Source organism: Haliotis rufescens, unplaced genomic scaffold, assembly GCF_023055435.1.
Source record: "Haliotis rufescens isolate VD_foot unplaced genomic scaffold, xgHalRufe1.0.p SCAF_10, whole genome shotgun sequence".
Lineage (NCBI taxonomy): Eukaryota > Metazoa > Mollusca > Gastropoda > Lepetellida > Haliotidae > Haliotis > Haliotis rufescens.
The window spans coordinates 29,080,584-29,099,464 of NW_025963780.1; the positions used below are offsets into that span (position 1 = coordinate 29,080,584).

The 18,881-nt window shown below is 42.4% G+C and overlaps 1 protein-coding gene across 1 annotated transcript; it reads right to left on the bottom strand.

The window, feature by feature from the left end:
* Nucleotides 1-2,896: 2,896 nt before the first annotated feature.
* On the bottom strand, nt 2,897-17,081 carry LOC124135058. Its single transcript, XM_046500235.2, has 5 exons — nt 16,909-17,081; nt 6,394-6,887; nt 5,818-5,914; nt 4,911-5,053; nt 2,897-4,076 (listed from the first exon to the last, which is right to left on the bottom strand). The coding sequence occupies exons 2-5, from the start codon at nt 6,877-6,879 to the stop codon at nt 3,933-3,935; spliced, it is 870 nt and encodes a 289-aa protein (XP_046356191.2). The 5' UTR covers nt 6,880-6,887; nt 16,909-17,081; the 3' UTR covers nt 2,897-3,932.
* Nucleotides 17,082-18,881: the final 1,800 nt, after the last annotated feature.

An 18,881-nucleotide genomic window follows, 5' to 3' on the forward strand; every position in this document is an offset into this window, starting at 1 on the left:
GACCCGGGTTCGATTCCCGACATGGGTACAATGTGTGAAGCCCATTTCTGGTGTCCCCCGCCGTGATATTGCTGGAATATTGCTAAAAGCGGCGTAAAACCATACTCACTCACTCACTCACTCACAATCCTGGATTGTGTCCTCCGTCCTTGTCCCCCTGTGGAGATCCTGATGCAGGTAAGGCCCCTGTAGCCATATCTCGCCGCTGGGGCAGATAAGTTCTCCAGACTCCAACGCTCGACTATCATCTCGAGGTACATAAAGCCAGTGCTTGTTTTGAATCAGGTGATCAAGCCTTGGTTGATTGTTTGTCATATCAATCACTGGATTGTCTCAGCTACAGAGCTGGAACATTGCTGGGTGCAGATACATTTTAAACAAAGCACAAACAAAGATCCCATGCTTGTCTCCATGTGGGTGCTTACAGACCAGGGTGATGTGCCATTCACTCACTGGGGCGATTTGGTGTTTAGAGTTGCATCTTTTAGGCATGCTAGGAACCTAGATCCCAGATTCACCCTGATTATTCCTGAAAATTCCATGCGATCTGACGTAAATATGGGTATTGTAACGGGACCCATGTATCGGGACCTTGCTGTATTCTTTCACCCCTAGTTTAAGGCGTGGCAATTCACTGTGCAATGTTGTTTTGGGTCCCTTGCACATGCCAGAAACCTATGATTGTGGGTTCCAATCCTGGTTCACCCCGATTATGTTTCTAGGTTTGTCAGCACCATACCCTGCTCGTTGGTTTCACCAAAGTGGTAAAGGTCTGAGACCTGCATCACTTCAGGCTTTCAGATGACTGGATCTCATCTCTTTTGTCTTAAATCCAAGAAACTGACTACATGCTTGGAAGACAGCTTGGACTTGTGCGAGATCGAGATCAGAAGGGTTAAGATATAAGACAAAGCAATTATGATTTCACCATTTTAATAGCATAACCCATCTTCAAGATATATAGCATATACACTCTATCTACGTGTGTAGGTAATATGGTTAGCAGGTGCGTTTGAGCAGGTAAGTAATACTGTTTGGGTTTTGTGAGCAAATGCAACTATAAATATATATTTATGTAAAAAAATATTACCTTTAATGCTGTTTGTGAGACATGACTCCATAAATAATTGAAATCAACATAAAACAAGAGGATTATCAACATAAAACAATAGGATTATCACCATAAAATCTTTTGAATTATCCACAATCACATTTTTCCGGACACAAGTTGGTGCGCCATGTATGGATGACACCAGGGAATGGACGCAAGTTATCTGAAGTCACATGTGACCTATAATCATGTTGGTATTAAAACCATGCAATGCGAGATCATTCTCTTTGATTAGCATAAAGTAGATCAGGCTTCCGGTCATGCGCAGAGCTATGAAATCATTAGAGTGAGTGAGTGAGTATTGTTTTACGCCGCTTTTAGCAATATTCCAGCAATATCACGGCGGGGGACACCAGAAATGGGCTTCACACATTGTACCCATGTCAGGAATCGAACCCGGGTCTTCGGAGTGACGAGCGAACGCTTTAACCACTAGGCTACCCGACCGCCCCTGAAATCATTAGACCTATTGGAGATCGAGGCAAGTATACATATCCCCAGACACTTCCTGACACCCTAAAAAAATATCACCGAGTGTCTCCAAGATCCTCAAATAAATAGACCCAGGTCAAGCCCATTACTGGGGGCACAGGTAGCCCAGTCGATTCGCTGTGCAGAGTTGCTTCCCTTGGGCACGCCAGAAACCTATGATTGTGGTTCGGATCCTGGTTCATCCCGATTATGTTTCTTGGTCTGTCAGCACCATACCCGTGCTCGGGGTTTCATGGAAGTGGTAAATGTTTGAGACCTGCATCACTTTCCTCCCACATTAAGCTGACAGCTATGATATTACTGGAATTTTGTTAAAAGCGGTGTTAAACACAACTCACACACTCAATCCCATTACTATGATAGTTGCAGGGTAAGATCGCTTAGTGCAATTTGGTACTTGGTGTCACAGATTGTTTGTGAATATACTCACCGCCAAAAGAAACGCGAACCATAGAAACATATACAGAAGTATGTACGTTGAGAAGATATATTTCCAACATGTACCACGTAATGGCAGAACTAACAATCAGTCAAGTGTTACCACAGAGTGACCATACGCTTATCAGGATATGCCGCATGTGATTGCCAAACTTTACACTCCAATCCTGCACGAGACAAATGGTGCATCTCGAGTCATGAGTTGATGACGTCACATGTAATGCGTTCATGAGCGTCGTTTCACACAACATACCATGCAGTACATGTATGTTCGTTTGTGCATCGAACCAATCCAATACCTCTTGAATATGAGTAATTCCTCTCAATAAACCAACATTTATTGTATTCGCGTTTCTTTTGGCGGTGGGTATATATGGCCACACAATAATCTCAACTGTTGAACCAGAAAGTTGTTATTACTTTTTACCATTTTAGTTTACGACGGGTTTCCACTTGTCTCTTATCTACAAGACGTTAAATCAATAAGTCCCTACTCAGTTTTGAAACAAAATACGAAGACAGTTGACGATAAGTGTGTTATGTCTCATATATCTGAAATAGTTTCCTCAACCGACAGGTTTTCCGATTCCAGTGTAGGTTTAGTTGATAATGTTCATGAATATATAACGTGGAAGACAGCCTCTCTGTATATAACTTATCCATTAACTCGAGAACTGCTACAACCAAGGCCATGGTACGCCTTCAATATACTGGATATATGCTACAGTCTCAAGCTTTGATGGTTGGTTGGTTGGTTTGTTGTCAGCAATATTCCAGCTATATGACGGCGGTCTGTAAATAATCGAGTCTGGACCAGACAATCCAGTGATTCACATCATGAGCAATAATCCACACAATTGGGATCATCAATGACATGCATCAACCAAGTCAGCGAGCCTGACCATTCGATCCCGTTAGTCGCCTCTTACGACAAGCATGGGTTGCTGAAGACCTATTCTATCCCGGATCTTCACGGGTCAAGCAGGATAGGGTGACTTTTTTGTTTAAGTATAGACCCATTAGAGACAATATTTGCAAGAAAAAATGAACGACAAATAAACTTCATCGAAAGTGATAAAAAATAGTCGCCTCTTACGACAAGCATGGGTTGCTGAAGACCTATTCTATCCCGGATCTTCGTGGGTTCATTATTTCGATATCCCAACAAAAGTTGAGTGGTATAACATAAGTTCCGATATCTAGACAAAAGCCGCCTACGTATATACTGAATGTCGATGTCTGTAAAGCATTAACGCCTAGTAGGTTTAGGTACCGACACAATATGCATATAACACTTACTTTATCTTGACTTGTAATTTGAAATTTGAAATGCTAAGTAGCTCAATGATTTATGTTATTGTCTCTCAATGTCTTGAAAGAGGGTCCGATAACCCTGTACTGACGACGGTTGTAATACATTGATTTTATGGGAACGTAACCCACATCCTGGTCTTGCTGTAAAACGAGCAAGTTGTGCCATTGTTGAGCAACACGACCATCCATGGTAATGATACCATGTGTATGGAGATATCAGATTGTACCTTATATGAAATCACAACCAGTGTGGTGGGTGGGGAGGGTAGGGTTGGGGGTGGTGTTTGTGGATGCAGGGGTGGGCATTGAAGCATCCGCGTCATGTAACCGTACAAAAACAAACCTACATCGTTTAGTGACATGTTTTCAACAAACGTAGCACAACTCCAAAACGTATATTGCTTCTCGAATATTTGCATTCATTTTAAGTTATGTGCATCCAAAGGTTTTGGTCCGCTGGTGAAGCCTGGCTGTTAATGGGACCGTGTCAAACGTGTTGCCAATGTAGAAGATCGGTATATACACTGACTTCCCTGTTGAGGCGAGGACCACAAGAATGAAGTTCCCCTAGGTGATGCTAAGACTCTTTAACGGTCTGGCGTCTTTCCTCGTATTCCTGCAAAACCTTCTCCAGCTTCTCACGTGCCCACTGCGTGACCAACTCCGTCTCCACGCGCTCCATGAAGGCGCTGTATGCCTGGCGGTTACGTCGACGGTGACGCTGAAAGAGACAAGTTCAAGGTCATTAGTCACAGTAAATTGACCCTAGCTTTTGTTTGTTGCTTAACGCCAAACTCAGCAATTATCCAGCTATATGACGGCGGTCTGTAAGTAATCGAGTTTGGACCAGACAATCCAGTGATTGACAACATGAGCATCGATCCATGCAATTGGAATCGATGACATGGATCAACCAAGTCAGCGAGTCTGACCACCCGATCCCGTTAGTCGCCTCTTGCGACAAGCATGGTCGCCTTTTACGGCAAGCATGGGTTGCTGAGGACCTATTCTACCCCGGATCTTCACGGGTCTAACCCTAGCTGATTCATCTACGAGGATGCAATTCACTGCTCAAGATTCCGTCCGTTAGGCGCGCCAGGACCAGATCATGGTGCTAGTCTCAGACTCATCCTTTTTATGATCTTTGTTTGTGAGCATCGTATCCGTGCTCCTGGGATTCACCCTAGTGGTAAACGTATAATACCTGCATCACTTCAGGCTTCAGGTGATTTAGTTTGGCTCTACGCCGCTTTTAGCAATATTCCAGCAATATCACGGCTGGGGCCACCAGCCTTCCACATGAAGCTGATACGCCCTAATTTTACCGAAATAATGTTCGGCGGTGTTAAGTGAGTGAATATAGTTTTACGCCGCTTTTAACAGTATTCCAGCAATATCGCCGCGGGGGACACCAGAAATGGGCTTCATACACTGTACCCATATGGGGAATCGAACCCGGGCCTTCGGCGTGACAAGCCGACGCTTTAACCACTAGGCTTTCCAACCGCCCCTCGGCGGCGTTAAGCCTAATTTGCAGAGTATTTATTATACTCACCGTGTAAGCTCCGCTCTTGGTAGGCCAGGGGTCCCTGGACAAGACGAGTTCAGATTCGTATTTTGGCTGTGACGGCATCGCTGGCGCCATCTGGCGGTCGTTCACGAGGTCGCGTTCCACGCAGCCCAGAGTCAAGCCGTGTACTGTAACGTACGTATGTACACATAAACACATATACAGTTTGATTGATCGGGAATATTGAACCATATTGATAACGATACGTGTAGAAATACTCGTATGTTCAACATGAGGAGAAGGTTATCGTAAACACATATGGCGCTTTGCATTAAGAGGCTGAAACAAAGACTGGTCGATTGGGAATCAGCATACTACGTCTGAGTGGGGTATTAGGTGAGGTGAGGTGAGGTGAGGTGAGGTGAGGTGAGGTGAGGTGAGGTGAGGTGAGGTGAGTTGAGTTGAAATTGGGTTTAACGTCGCGTCCAAGATTATTGCACTTATATATCGACGTGCATGCACGTGTGTGTGTGGCTGCTTGTACTAGTCTGGACTGATGCCGATTTATAGTGCTACCTCACTGAGATACCATGCCGCAGTTTAACATGAATACCCCACTCAGACACAGTATACTGACTCCGAGCCGACCAGTCCTTGTTTTAGCCCCTTTATGCCGAGCGCCAGACAGGGTAACAACAAGTACCATCTTTAACGTCTTTTGGTATGACGCGGCCGGGGATCGAACCCCGGACCTTCCGCTCTCCGGGCGGACGCTCTACCACTAGACCACGGAGGCGGTCGAGTGGGGTATTAAACTGGCATGGTATCTCAGATGGCTAGCACTATAACATCGGCACTCTCTCGGGGTATTGTTGTGTGCTCTGTCAGGTATGTTTGGTTTCGAACATGTGGATTAAGTGAGCTGATATCTACATGACAAAATACGACATACTTGTATTGAGGTGATCAGTGTTGAACCGGATGTCATAGGGATCCTTCTCGTGGTCTGTCAAGAACTCTGGCAATCCGAGGCTTTTGATTGGCGGATACTAAGCAACACAGATATTAATGTACGTGAAACATGACAGACAGACAGATTTGTTTGTTTGTTTGCTTGATTAACGCCCCACTCAGCAGTATTCCAGCTATATGAACGCGGTCTGTAAATAATCGAGTCTGAACAAGACAATCCAGTGATTAATATCATGAGCATCGATCCACGCAATTGGGATTGATGACATGCATCAACCAAGTCTGCGAGCCCGCTAGTCGCCTCTTACGACAAGCATAGTCGCCTTTTATGGCAAGCATGGGTTGCTGAAGACCTATTCTACCCCGGATCTTCGCGGGTTCAATATGTCGATATCCATATCAATAGTTGAGTCTGACATACAGAAAGCGGGTAGAAACTTGGCTAGGCAAACGAGTAAAAGGGTTATAACAAGTGACGAAGTTTATGAAATCTCATGGCCTATTATGACGACTGGTAACAACGTTACTGAAAGACAACGGCATGCGCCTCACTCACTCGTCTGAAGTCGTGCCTCTGCGGCGTCTCGTACTCTTTTGCTGGGTACATCCCGTCTTTCACGAACTGTTTCTTAGCGGTGAAGGGCCGGGGTATATGGAATCTCGTCACGAACTTTGCCTCCTTTTGGCCATTGTCACGAAAGATGACCGGCAGTAACGATGCCCGCTCCCTCTTAACCCTTGTCCGCTCTCCCGGGATGGTTCCGTACCGCCAGGGCTGCATGGAGTCGATGGTGTTGCGTTTTGGGGGCCTAGGGTCATACACAGCCACCCTGAAGTCAGGGGGTGGCTTCCTCCATATATCATCGTCTTTGGTGTTCTTTTTAACTTTTAACTTTTCGCTTCTAGTTTGGAGCAACGCGTCATCTGCGTCAAAGCTTGTTTTGGCGTGGAAACCGAACTGGACTATCCCCAGTGAGCTCTTTCCGCTTGGTGGGCGTGACGTGTCAGCCTCCACGCCGGACTGGCTGAGTGTTGTCGCCATAGTCAGACCTGTTTGTAATTATACATAAAATTGTTATTTCATTTATTTGTAACAAAAGCGACAATACCCTTTCATATTCCATATTTCCATCTAAAGAAATCTCTGCCAATAGCAGAGTCGATTGCACGATTCCAAATATGTCATGAGCATATATTTATGAATCACTATCAAATAATAATGGATCAAGTGTTCGCGAAAAGGTTAGCATATCTTGCCCAAACGGTGGCACCGTCAGAAACACATGCAAAGGCAAGTCATTAGTGAAAGAATGTCCTGATCACATTAAAAGTGTGAAGAGCGGATTTTGATTAACATCATACCAGTAACATGACAGAGACGGCTCTAATAGCACGATGGATCCATGACAGAATACAAATACCAACAACACACGACAACATATTTACATTCACACACGCACGCACGCACGCACGCACGCACGATGTCCACCGATATGCCTGCAAATGGCAACTCGTATACAACGTTAGTAAAAATGCCTTATTAACTATATCTCCTTACAGCAAACCAGAACTGTGTCCACGTGTATCCCGTGGAAAGGATGAACTCGCCTACAAGAATCATGGATTCTATTGGGGGTGAATATCAGTAATTCGAAATCATCTTATGAAAGGTCACGAGCTGCCTGGGAACTGTTGATGTGGGTTTCGAGAATTGAGGACGTCAAATCATTCTTCAACTTCATCATTTATTCTAATTCTTAGTTTCATATTCTAACAGATTCTTGTTCTAGTTGAAGGGTGCCGTTGCCACGAAATACTAAGGTAGCGCTGTCAGTTTTATTGACTGCAAAATAATTCAGAAACGTCTATGAATATACTATTATTTAGACGCAAATATGAAAATAAACGGTCACTTTAATAATGTCTTACTTCTCGGTTACTGAAGTTTTGTATTTATTTGCATAATTACCGTTTTATAACCTCTACGGTCCCCTGCTCACAGCACAGTCTCTTGCACATAGCGATACCAACAAAAAAAAGAAAAGTTACTTCCCTTTACAACTTAAATGAAGACCGCTTAAATATAAAATTAACCCCAACAATTAATCAGAATCCTACAGTTAAGAAAGATAATCAATCACGGATATGGCCTGTACTTTGGAGGATTGGACCCTACATCAGCTGTTCGTGTCTGGGAAAGAGTGTTACTACCAAGTGCACTGTTTGGCTGTAATGTCTTGGGTCAACTAACTGGCAGGGAATATGAAATGTTTGAAGCTACACAGCGTTATTTTTGTAAAAGGTCCAAATGCTTCCAAAACAAACAGCCAACCCTGTTGTCCTTGACAGTCTCAAAATTGTCAGTGTTGAGTGTTATATTGATAAGCAATCCCTCCTAATGTTTGGAAAGCTATGCAGACCCAGCTGTAAATTGTATTTCAAACATATATTATTCCACTGACTTGGCAATACAATTCTCTTTAATATGTTGAGACTTGTACATAAATATGAACTGTGTGATGAATTGAATCAGTACATTGTACACTCTGTTATGACTTGACAATTACCGTAAAAGAAATATTGAAACGACACAGTTTTTTATTATTACAGAGACAAACGTCCATCAGAGAAGATTTAAGACCGATAGTTAGCTGTTAGATCAAATGATGCTAACATTATCTGGCTACTCTCCTTATGTTACTCTTGAAGAGCCGGGGTAGAGTAGGTCTTCAGCAACCCATGCTTGTCGTAAAGGCGATTATGCTTCTCGTAAGATGCGACTAACGGGATCGGGTGGTCAGGTTCGCTGACTCGGTCATCGTATCCCAATTGCGTGGATCGATGCTCATGATGTCAATCACTGGATTGTCTGGTCCAGACCCGATTATGTAGACCGTCGTCATATAGCTGGAATATTGCTGAGCACGGCGTTAAACAACAAGCAAACCGTTATCAAGCAAGTTAGCAGAGGGGCCATGTTTTACCCAGGTTTGTAGGTGCCCACCCCCTCCTCCGCTGAATCCCAGTTATCATCTTTTCACTCTGAATCTCACCTCTGAATCATGAATTCAACTCAACACAAGTCTCAAAAGCACACGTCAGATTTTTACTCTACAAACGCAGAAAGTCGATCACAGGCGTAAACCTATAGCCCAGAACCCGTTCCCAGGTCATACAAGGGTGTGATTTGAAGTTAAATTACTGAAAAAATATTGAAATAAAATGAAATATATAAAGAAATGTTTTACGAACACGATTAACTTTAAAATGTTGAATCTGCTTAATAAAACGATTTTCTTAACCTCCCGCATATCCAACTCCTGAGACCGGATTACTGTTGATAACCCCCCAAAATCCCGCGTATCAAAAGGGTGTTTGCAGCCTCAGTTGTAGATTTATTACTCCATACGTTACGAGCACCTGCACCGACACGTCCCATTACAAATATAGTTGAAATCAATAAGTCAGTTTTGTCTTTACTGATACTACAGCTTCTAAAATACCACTTAGAGATAAGAAATCCTTATAATCTATAGCGTTGCCAAGGCGACATACTTTCACGTACTTACAAGGAGACTCGGTTCTGTCTTCTGTTGCCGAGATCCCCACACTAAACAATACATCATGGTATGGGAGATGGGGTTAACATCAAAGAATGGCAGATGGGGTTAACATGGAATGCGAGGTGGGGTTAACATCATGGAATGGAAGGTGGGGTTAACATGGAGTGCGAGGTGGGGTTAACATCATGGAATGGAAGGTGGGGTTAACATGGAATGCGAGGTGGGGTTAACATCATGGAATGGCAGATGCGGTTAACATGGAATGCGAGGTGGGGTTAACACCATGGAATGGAAGGTGGGGTTAACATGGAGTGCGAGGTGGGGTTAACATCATGGAGTTGGAAGTGGGGGTTAACATGGAATGCGAGATGGGGTTAACATCATGGATTGGGAGGTGGGGTTGATATCATGGAGGGATGGGGGATGGGGTTGACATCCTTGAAAGGGAGGTGGGATTGACATCCTTTGAAAGGGAGCTTGGGTTAACATCATGGAAGGGGAGGTGAGGTTAACATCATGTAAGGGGATGTATTGTTAACATTATGGAAGGGGGCCGATTAACATCACAGCAGGGGAAGGTGTTAACATCATGGAAGAGAATGTGGGGTTAACAACATGGAAGGGGTTTATTCAATATCACGGAAGGGGTATCTGGGGTTAACATTATGAGGGCATGAGTGGGGTTAACGTCATGGAAGGAGTCTGGTTAAAGTCATTGAAGAGAAGATGGAGTTAACATCATGGAATGTGTGTGTGGAGAGGGTGTTTTTAACATCGTGGAAAGATGCTGTTTAACATTATTTAAGGAGTGGGGTTAACATCAAGGAAGAGAGCTGGTTAACATCCTGGAATGTGTGTGTGGAGAGGGTGTGGTTAACATCGTGGAAGGATGCTGTTTAACATTATTTAAGGAGTGGGGTTAACATCAAGGAAGAGAGCTGGTTAACATCCTGGAATGTGTGTGTGGAGAGGGTGTGGTTAACATCGTGGAAGGATGCTGTTTAACATTATTTAAGGAGTGGGGTTAACATCAAGAAAGAGAGCTGGTTAACATCGTGGAATGTGTGTGTGGAGAGGGTGTGGTTAACATCGTGGAAGGATGCTGTTTAACATTATTTAAAGGAGTGTGGTTAACATCAAGGAAGAGAGCTGGTTAACATCGTGGAATGTGTGTGTGGAGAGGGCGTGGTTAACATCGTGGAAGGATGCTGTTTAACATTATTTAAAGGAGTGGGGTTAACATCAAGGAAGAGAGCTGGTTAACATCGTGGAATGTGTGTGTGGAGAGGGTGTGGTTAACATCGTGGAAGGGGGACTCGCTAACATCATTGAAGAGGAGGTGTTGTGAACATCATAGATGGGTGTTGTTTAACATCAAGTGAGGTGGAGTTAACATCGAGGAAAGGGTGGGATAGTGTTAACATCATGGAAGTGTACTGGTTAACATTATGGAATGGGGGGGGGGGGGGGGGGGGAGGGTGCGGTTATCGTCAAGGTAACGCCGCACTCAGCAATATTACAGCTATATGAAAGCTATCTGTAAATAATCAAGTCTGGACCAGACCATCGATCCAGGCAATTGGGATTGATGACATGCAACACACAAGTCAGCGAGCCTGACCACCCGATCCCGATCCCGATCGCCTCTCACGACAAGCACAGTCGCCTTTTACGGCAAGCATGGGTCCTGAAGACCTGTTCTACCCCGGATCTTCACGTGTTAACTTCATTGAAAGGGGGCTGGTTAATATTATAGACGTGAGTGGGGTTAACATCATGTAAGGGAATATTGTTACTATTATAGAAGGGGACAGTTAACATCATGAAAAAGAGGCTTGTTCACATCGTGGAAGGAGGCTAGTGAAATTAAAATAGACCGTCATGTCACTGTTTAGGTCATGAAAAAAGTGGAGACTCAGCTAAAAAGAACAAAGCTTCCATTGATGAAAAGTAGGTGAGGAGTGAGAGTATAATACCTATTGGTAAATCTTACCATCTACATAGATTATATCTCAACCGAAGCAAAGCGTAACATGATATCTTAGTGGTAAATATAGATCGTAGTGAGCGACCTACTTGTACAGTGCATTGATTTCCTGACTTAGCAATCAACCCGACTCCGTGTACGTGTCAACAGAGGCGCAGCACGACTGATATACCAGCACGGCGATATCTTCTTAGCTTTTCCGCAAACACTTCATATATTTCTTATAATCTTACTTTTGTATTATGGATAAGAAACACTAAAAAACTAAACTTTTTTAGTTGTATGTTTTTTTAACGCCACAATCAGCGAGAGTCCAGTTATATGACGGCTGTGTGTAAATACTGAATGTCTGGACCAGACAATCCAGTGGTTGATATTATGATCACCGATCCACACCGTCGGGTATGACGACACGCCATCAACCAGGTCACCAAGCCTGACACCGATCTATTAGGTCGCCTGTAACGACTTACATTCGTTGAAAGAGGCCAATTCTAACCGGTGGGATGTAACAAAGGTTGTATGTTTGTTGTTTAACGGCGCACTCAGCAATATTCCAGCTGTAAATAATCGAGGCTGGACCAGACAATCCAGTGATTTACAGCATGAACATCGATCCACGCAATTGGGTCTTCAGCTCTTCTTCAACCATTACTCTCCAAATGGAAACATTGATATTGATCGTTATTTCATTACACTGTGACATTGTTACCCTAGTGAGCCTCATCTCCTTGTTTTACTGCGGTTTTTATTAGCTCCTCTCTCGTTAATTCCATTGATTTTCTCACGATGTTGTTATCTTTGTACATAAATCATAAACTGTGTAAACGTATCAGGAATTCAGCATGTATATATAATACAGGCATTGTCTCCGGTTCTGTTTTCTTTATATATGGTTGGTTGGTTGGTTTGTTGTTTAACGCCGCACTGAGCAATAATCTAGCTATATGACGGCGGTCTGTAAGTAATCGAGTCTGGACCAGACAATCCAGTGATTGACATTATGAGCATCGATCCACGCAATTGGGACCGATGACATGCATCAACCAAGTCAGCGAGCCTCACCACCCGATCCCGTTAGTCGCCTTTTACGACAAGCATAGTCGCCTTTTATGGCAAGCATGGGTTGCTGAAGACCTATTCTACCCCGGAATCTTCACGGGTCTCTTTATATATAGAAGTTTAAGGAACACCTCTTGAGGAAAATGTCAATGTCAATTATTGAGTTACAGATGGCGTTTCCATTATATATTAAAAGATATGTTCGTGTCACAAAAAACTGGTTTAAAGTTGGAAGTACTTGTAACTATAGTTTACAGACTTTGTATCAGTTGCAAGTAAAGAATTCAAATATAAATAATCTAACTTAGAAAAAAAAGGTCAGAAATATTTTGTACAAATATGGATTTGGCTGGGTTGAGGAAAATCCCCACTGTATTGATTGATAGCACTGCATTGTGTATATCATTCAATTTTAGTTGGTTGGTTTGTTGTTTAACGCAGCACATATTCCAGCTATATGACGGCGGTCCTGTAAATAATCCAGTGATTGATATCATGAGCATCCATCCACGCAATTGGGATCGAGGTCATGCATCAACCAAGTCTGCGAGCCTGACCACCCGATCCCGTTAGTCGCCTATTACGACAAGCATAGTCGCCTTTTACGGCAAGTATGGGTTGCTGAAGACCTATTCTAACCCGCATCTTCACGGGTCGAGTAACAAAATAACGGTAAACTACTTCTGTATAAAAATGTAAAGGAACAGTTTCATTTTGAATCATATTTAGAAACTATATATAAATATACTGTGCATAAATCAAATATTGAAGGGGGAAATGCTTGCCGTAATAGGCGACTATGCTTGTGTAAAAGGCCACTAATGGGATCGGGTGGTCAGGCTCGCTGACGTGGTTGATTCATGTCATCGGTCCCAATTGCGTGGATCGATGCTCATGATGTCAATCACTGGATTGTCTGGTCCAGAATCGATTATTTTACAGACCGACGTCATATAGCTGGAATATTGCTGAGTGCGGCGAAACCAAACCAAACCTATAACAGTGTGGCGTCTTCTTTTGCAAAAAAACCACTTTTATAGTTTTTGCCCCTCCGGGATTAAACCACGTCCTGTTATGTACGGATTAGCGTGTAAAGGATTATCATGTATTACGCACGTGTACATTATCTGATCAGAATTGACTAGCGAGATTAGGATTACTCATATGCTAATCGATGAAGCAACGCGTCTTGTAGACTTCTTAATATAATCTCACCGTTGGCCTTCGTCGAGCGGTGGGGTAGCCCAGTGCTTACGATAAGGGTTCGATCAGCATTCGATCGTCACGCAAAGTATGCGTGTTTGATTCCTCATTGGTATTATGTTTATAGCTCTTGCATCGTGATGTGGTTTTAAGCAGGATCAGGTTGGTTGTTTGTTGTTTAACGCCGCACTCGGCAATATTCCAGCTATATGACGGCGGTCATTAAATAATCGAGTTGATTTACGTTAAGATGTATAGTTGTTGTTTGTTTGTTTCTTTGTTGCTGAGGGGGCACGGGTGGCCCAGTCGTCTAAGGCGCCGCGATTCGCTGTGCAGAGTTGCGTCCCTTGGCACGCCAGAAACCTATGATTGTGGGTTCGAATCCCGGTTCGCCCCGATTATGTTTCTAGGTTTGTCAGCACAATACCCGTGCTCGTGGGTTTCACCGAAGTGGTAAACGTCTGAGACCTGCATTACTTCGGGGTTTCCTCCCACATTAAGCTGACACGCCGCGATATGACTGGAATACTGTTAAAAGCGGCGTTAAACCCAACTCACTCACTCTTTGTTGCTGAACGCTGCACTCAGCAATATTCCAGGTATTGATTAATGTTAGGATATTAATAAGATAGTAATAATAAGATATTATTTTATTGATTAATGTAAAGAAATATAGTATTACTTAAACATATACCAAATGATTAAGCTTAAGATAAATAATTATTGATTAGTGTTAAGGTCACGTGTAATACGGCTTTACTATTGGACGAGAGGCCAGTCACATGACAGTGAAACACATTCATGCGGTTTGGACCTCACTCACTGAACATTCACACAACGTGCACATCAAATAATAGTCAATCACCCTCTGCATTATGTAGAATTAGCCGGTGATTATGAATTGTACATGCTCAGTGATTCTTCGAACAAATATATCCGGTACTTCATTATCAAACGCACCTGTGAAGATTCCGGGGTAGAATATGTCTTCAGCAACCCGTGCTTGCCGTAAAAGGTGACTATGCTTGTCGTAAAAAGCGACTTACGGGATCGGGTGGTCAGGCTCGCTGACTTGGTTGATGCATGTCATCGATCCCAATTGCGTGGATGGATGCTCATGATATCAATCTCTGGATTGTCTAGTCCAGACTCGATTATTTACAGACCTTCGTCATATAGCTGGAATATTGGTGAGTGCGGCGTTACACAACAAACCAAGCAAGCAAGCAACCATTATCAAACGCAGAGACAACTTTGAAAAAGGAAGCGTGGTCTTTCTTATTTGGCAATTCGTGATTCCTCATTGTGTTTTTCTGTTGAAATATATAAGAAAATGTATTAATCGTATTGGTGCTATACGTTTAATTCTCGTATACCCAATCACCTAATAAATTTCCGATTGCCCACGCAATGTATTCCCTGCAAGCTCTAATACGCCTTTATACGTAATAAGACCCGTGAAGATCCGGGTTAGAATTCGTCTTCAGCAACCTATATATGGTTGTCGTAAGAGGCGACTAACGGGATCGGGTGGTCGGGCACGCTGGCTTGATTGATGCTTGTCATCGTATCCCAATTGCGTAGTTCGATGCTCGTGGTATCAATCACTAGATTGTCTAGTCCAGACTCGATTATTTACAGTCCGCCGTCATATTGCTGAGTGCGGCGTTAAACAACAAACAAACAAAAAATAATGCGTAAAAAATACTTCTCTGGAATTATTTCATTTCATATGAAACAGTACCTACACACCCAACAAAAGATGTCAATTTGAATATTTCATTATACTAAAAAATATGTCTTTATGTTGTTTTGTTTTGTAAACAATTTAATAAAGATAATATGCATATGAAGGAAATATAACTATCCGTATCAGCCAATATATTTATATATTGGAGGTCGGGTGAATTATAACGGACCTTGCGAACACACTAATAAATATTCTTTAATAACTGTTATAACAATATGTGTTTGAGTACACATTGTCCAAGTGAAATTACAGTAAATTACTTCACAAAAAACATAAATCTATTAATATTTCCTCTACACGTTCCATGGCAAGCAGATCAGTCAAATATATTCACACACCGTCATAAATCCTTCCTCAGACTACAGACGGATATACGAGAGAGTTATGTTGTACTTGTACACACACATATATATATATATATATGGACACCGTTTCACACTGGGCCAATGACATTGATTAATATACTGCTTTCACCACGTCAAGGGTTTAATGCTTGCAGTGCTTTGATTATCGGGGAAAGGGATCATAAAACCTTCAATAAAATATATTGGTTTACATTTAAATAGACCATTATCAAGCGTGGATACAACTATGAGGTTTGCAATTTCTGCTGTACTCCTTTTAATTTTAGTATACCCGATCACCTATAAATTTTCGGATTTCATAAACATATAGAGTGTTTCAAAATAATGTGTGTGTGTGTGTGTGTGTGTGTGTGTGTGTGTGTGTGTGACAACCCCTTATCGCCCAGACACACCCCGCGAAATCAACATCCGCGTATTGTTCTTCTAATTGTATTTTATTGTAATCTGATATATTTCCAATATGATTTTGAATAAAAGCGACAAAATTTATTTCCCACAATCAAAAGAAATACCTATTAAAGGCAGAGTCCACTGTCCGATTCCGACTATATCATGAGCATGTGTTTATGAATCACTATCAAATATCACTTTCCGATTACTCTTTTACAGTATGAACATACAGTATTGGCTATACTGTTTACTCGAAAACGTTTATAATGTACAAATATCATCATATTGATCATGATTAAGATAATATAATGGAAATAAGGTTCACACACGCAAAATTTACTGAGAGGAAATGTTGAAATAACTGACTATGTGTGTATTGGCTATACTGTTTACTAGAAAACGTTTATAATATACGCATATCATCATATTGATCATGATTAAGATAATATACAGGAAATAAGGTTCACACACGCAAAATATACTTAGAGGAAATGTTGAAATAACTCACTGTGTGTTTATCGTGCCTGGTAATGAGGAAGAAATGTGATAATTATTAAATACACATCAATACGACTCCTTCTGTCCATACTCAAACATATTGTCTTTACACGTCAAGTGCCTGCTTAGCACTGCGTGAGTGATATATGTTTACTTATAACCGACCAAGACGACCGGTGGCCTGTCCGAGGACATATTTAACACCTACCTATCTATGTACATAGTAGAATATATAACGAGAAAATAGTCTTACCTGGTGTGTGTCTCAGCCTAAACTCGGAACGACCACATATTAAATCCCAGTAACGACAACACAATACGACTCTATAAACTCGACAACCTCAAAGTTTGTTTGCCGAAGGTCGCCGACATTTGCCGATAGCTTCCCTAGTTACGGGGCGCGTTGAAACCTGCGTTGCTGATTGCCCATTGACAGAAATCCCCGATGCATGCAGTTATAGTAGATCTATATAAAGCCTGAGGATAGCTCTCTGACCGCCATGTCACGAGTTACTCAGCTGAAAGGAAGAGATAGTTGACTGGGGTTTATAATGTGGACCTGTGCTGACACTACGTGTGTGTCTGTGTCAATCTCTAGCCTCTGCGGCTCTCTGTCGGCCCATACATCTATATACTGGACTCTGTCGAAACAGGATTTTCTAAAATCAGTACAGGGTATGGTGACCCAACGTAATTCAATGTGTATAAAGTTATGTAAACGCGCAAGGATCAGTTAGTCATGGGTTCGAACCCGAAATTCTTCCCGTTTTTTTATCCCTGGTCGACCAGTACGATACCTTTCCTCGTAGGTTTGACCAATTAAAGTTGGTTGGTTAGTTTGTTGTTTAAGGCCGCACTCTGCACCATTCCAGCTATATGACGGCGGTCTGTAAATAATCGATTCTGGACCAGACAATCCAGTGATTGAAAACATGAGCATCGATCCAAGCAATTGGTATATGATGACATGCATCAACAAAGTCAGCGAGCCTGATCACCCGATCCCGTTAGACGCCTCTTACGACAAGCATAGTCGCCTTTTATGGCAAGCATGGGTTGCTGAAGACCTATTCTACCCCTGATCTTCACGGGTTGACAAATTAAAGTGGTAATTATCTACGATTTGCATAACTTTGACTTTCCACATTACACTGAACGCCGTTTATAGATTTGTCGCAGGTTAATTTTTACTAATCTGTTATCAATCAATTATGTCACCAATCTTTTTCCACACCTAAGGTTGGCATGAACAGTCCACCTTAACTGTGGTCTTCCAGGTACATCCTGGGCCCTGGTACAGGCAGTCCCTTCAAATGATGTGGAGGCAAATCACATGACTGTCCTATAAAGACTACATATGCTAGGAGCCCAGCACACACCAGGCCACATAACATTTCATTTCCTATATTTACAGGTATGTTGAATGAGTTGAGTGAATGCTCTTTTAATCTTTTTACCCAATCGAGATCGATAGGTTACATGTTCCATGTGTGAATTATATTATGCCAGATAACTGTTTAATTATTGAAATAATTATCAATAATATACTAGTTAAAATAACTCCATGGTCAGTGTGAACACGCACCAAGCCGGACCACCAGGCCACATAACATTTCATTTGTTGTATTTACAGGACTTTTCTGTAGCCAAATAAAACCTCAGCCCAGTGTCACGTTCCTGTGACAGATCAATATAGAAATATACCGCCCGTTACTGAAACCATTCTGGATACAGCAACTTTTTATATTTCGATCCAATATAAAATAAGAATCAACAACTTTGATTCATGCCACACTTTCAGTAGTTTCAATGTTTGTTTATTTTTTGTTTAACGCCGCACTCAGCAATATTCCAGCTATATGACGTCGGTCTGTAAATAATCGAGTCTGGACCTGACAATATCCAGTGATTGACATCGTGAGCATCAGTCCACGCAATTGGGATAGGTTGATATGCATCGACCAAGTTAGTGAGCCTGACTACCTGATCCCGTTAGTCGCCTTTTACAAGCATAGTCGATTTTTACGGCAAGCATGGGTTACTGAAGACCTATTCTACCCCGGATCTTCACGGGTCGAACTCAAAGAAAATCACTCGATAGACGGATTGCTGTAGTGGTCAGGAAAGAGGGGGTCTAAGATGTAGCCACCCTCAGATCCAGCATGACACCCCAGAGTACACTTAAACCGGTCGGGCATGGTCCACTTTAAAACAAATGTGTGCAGG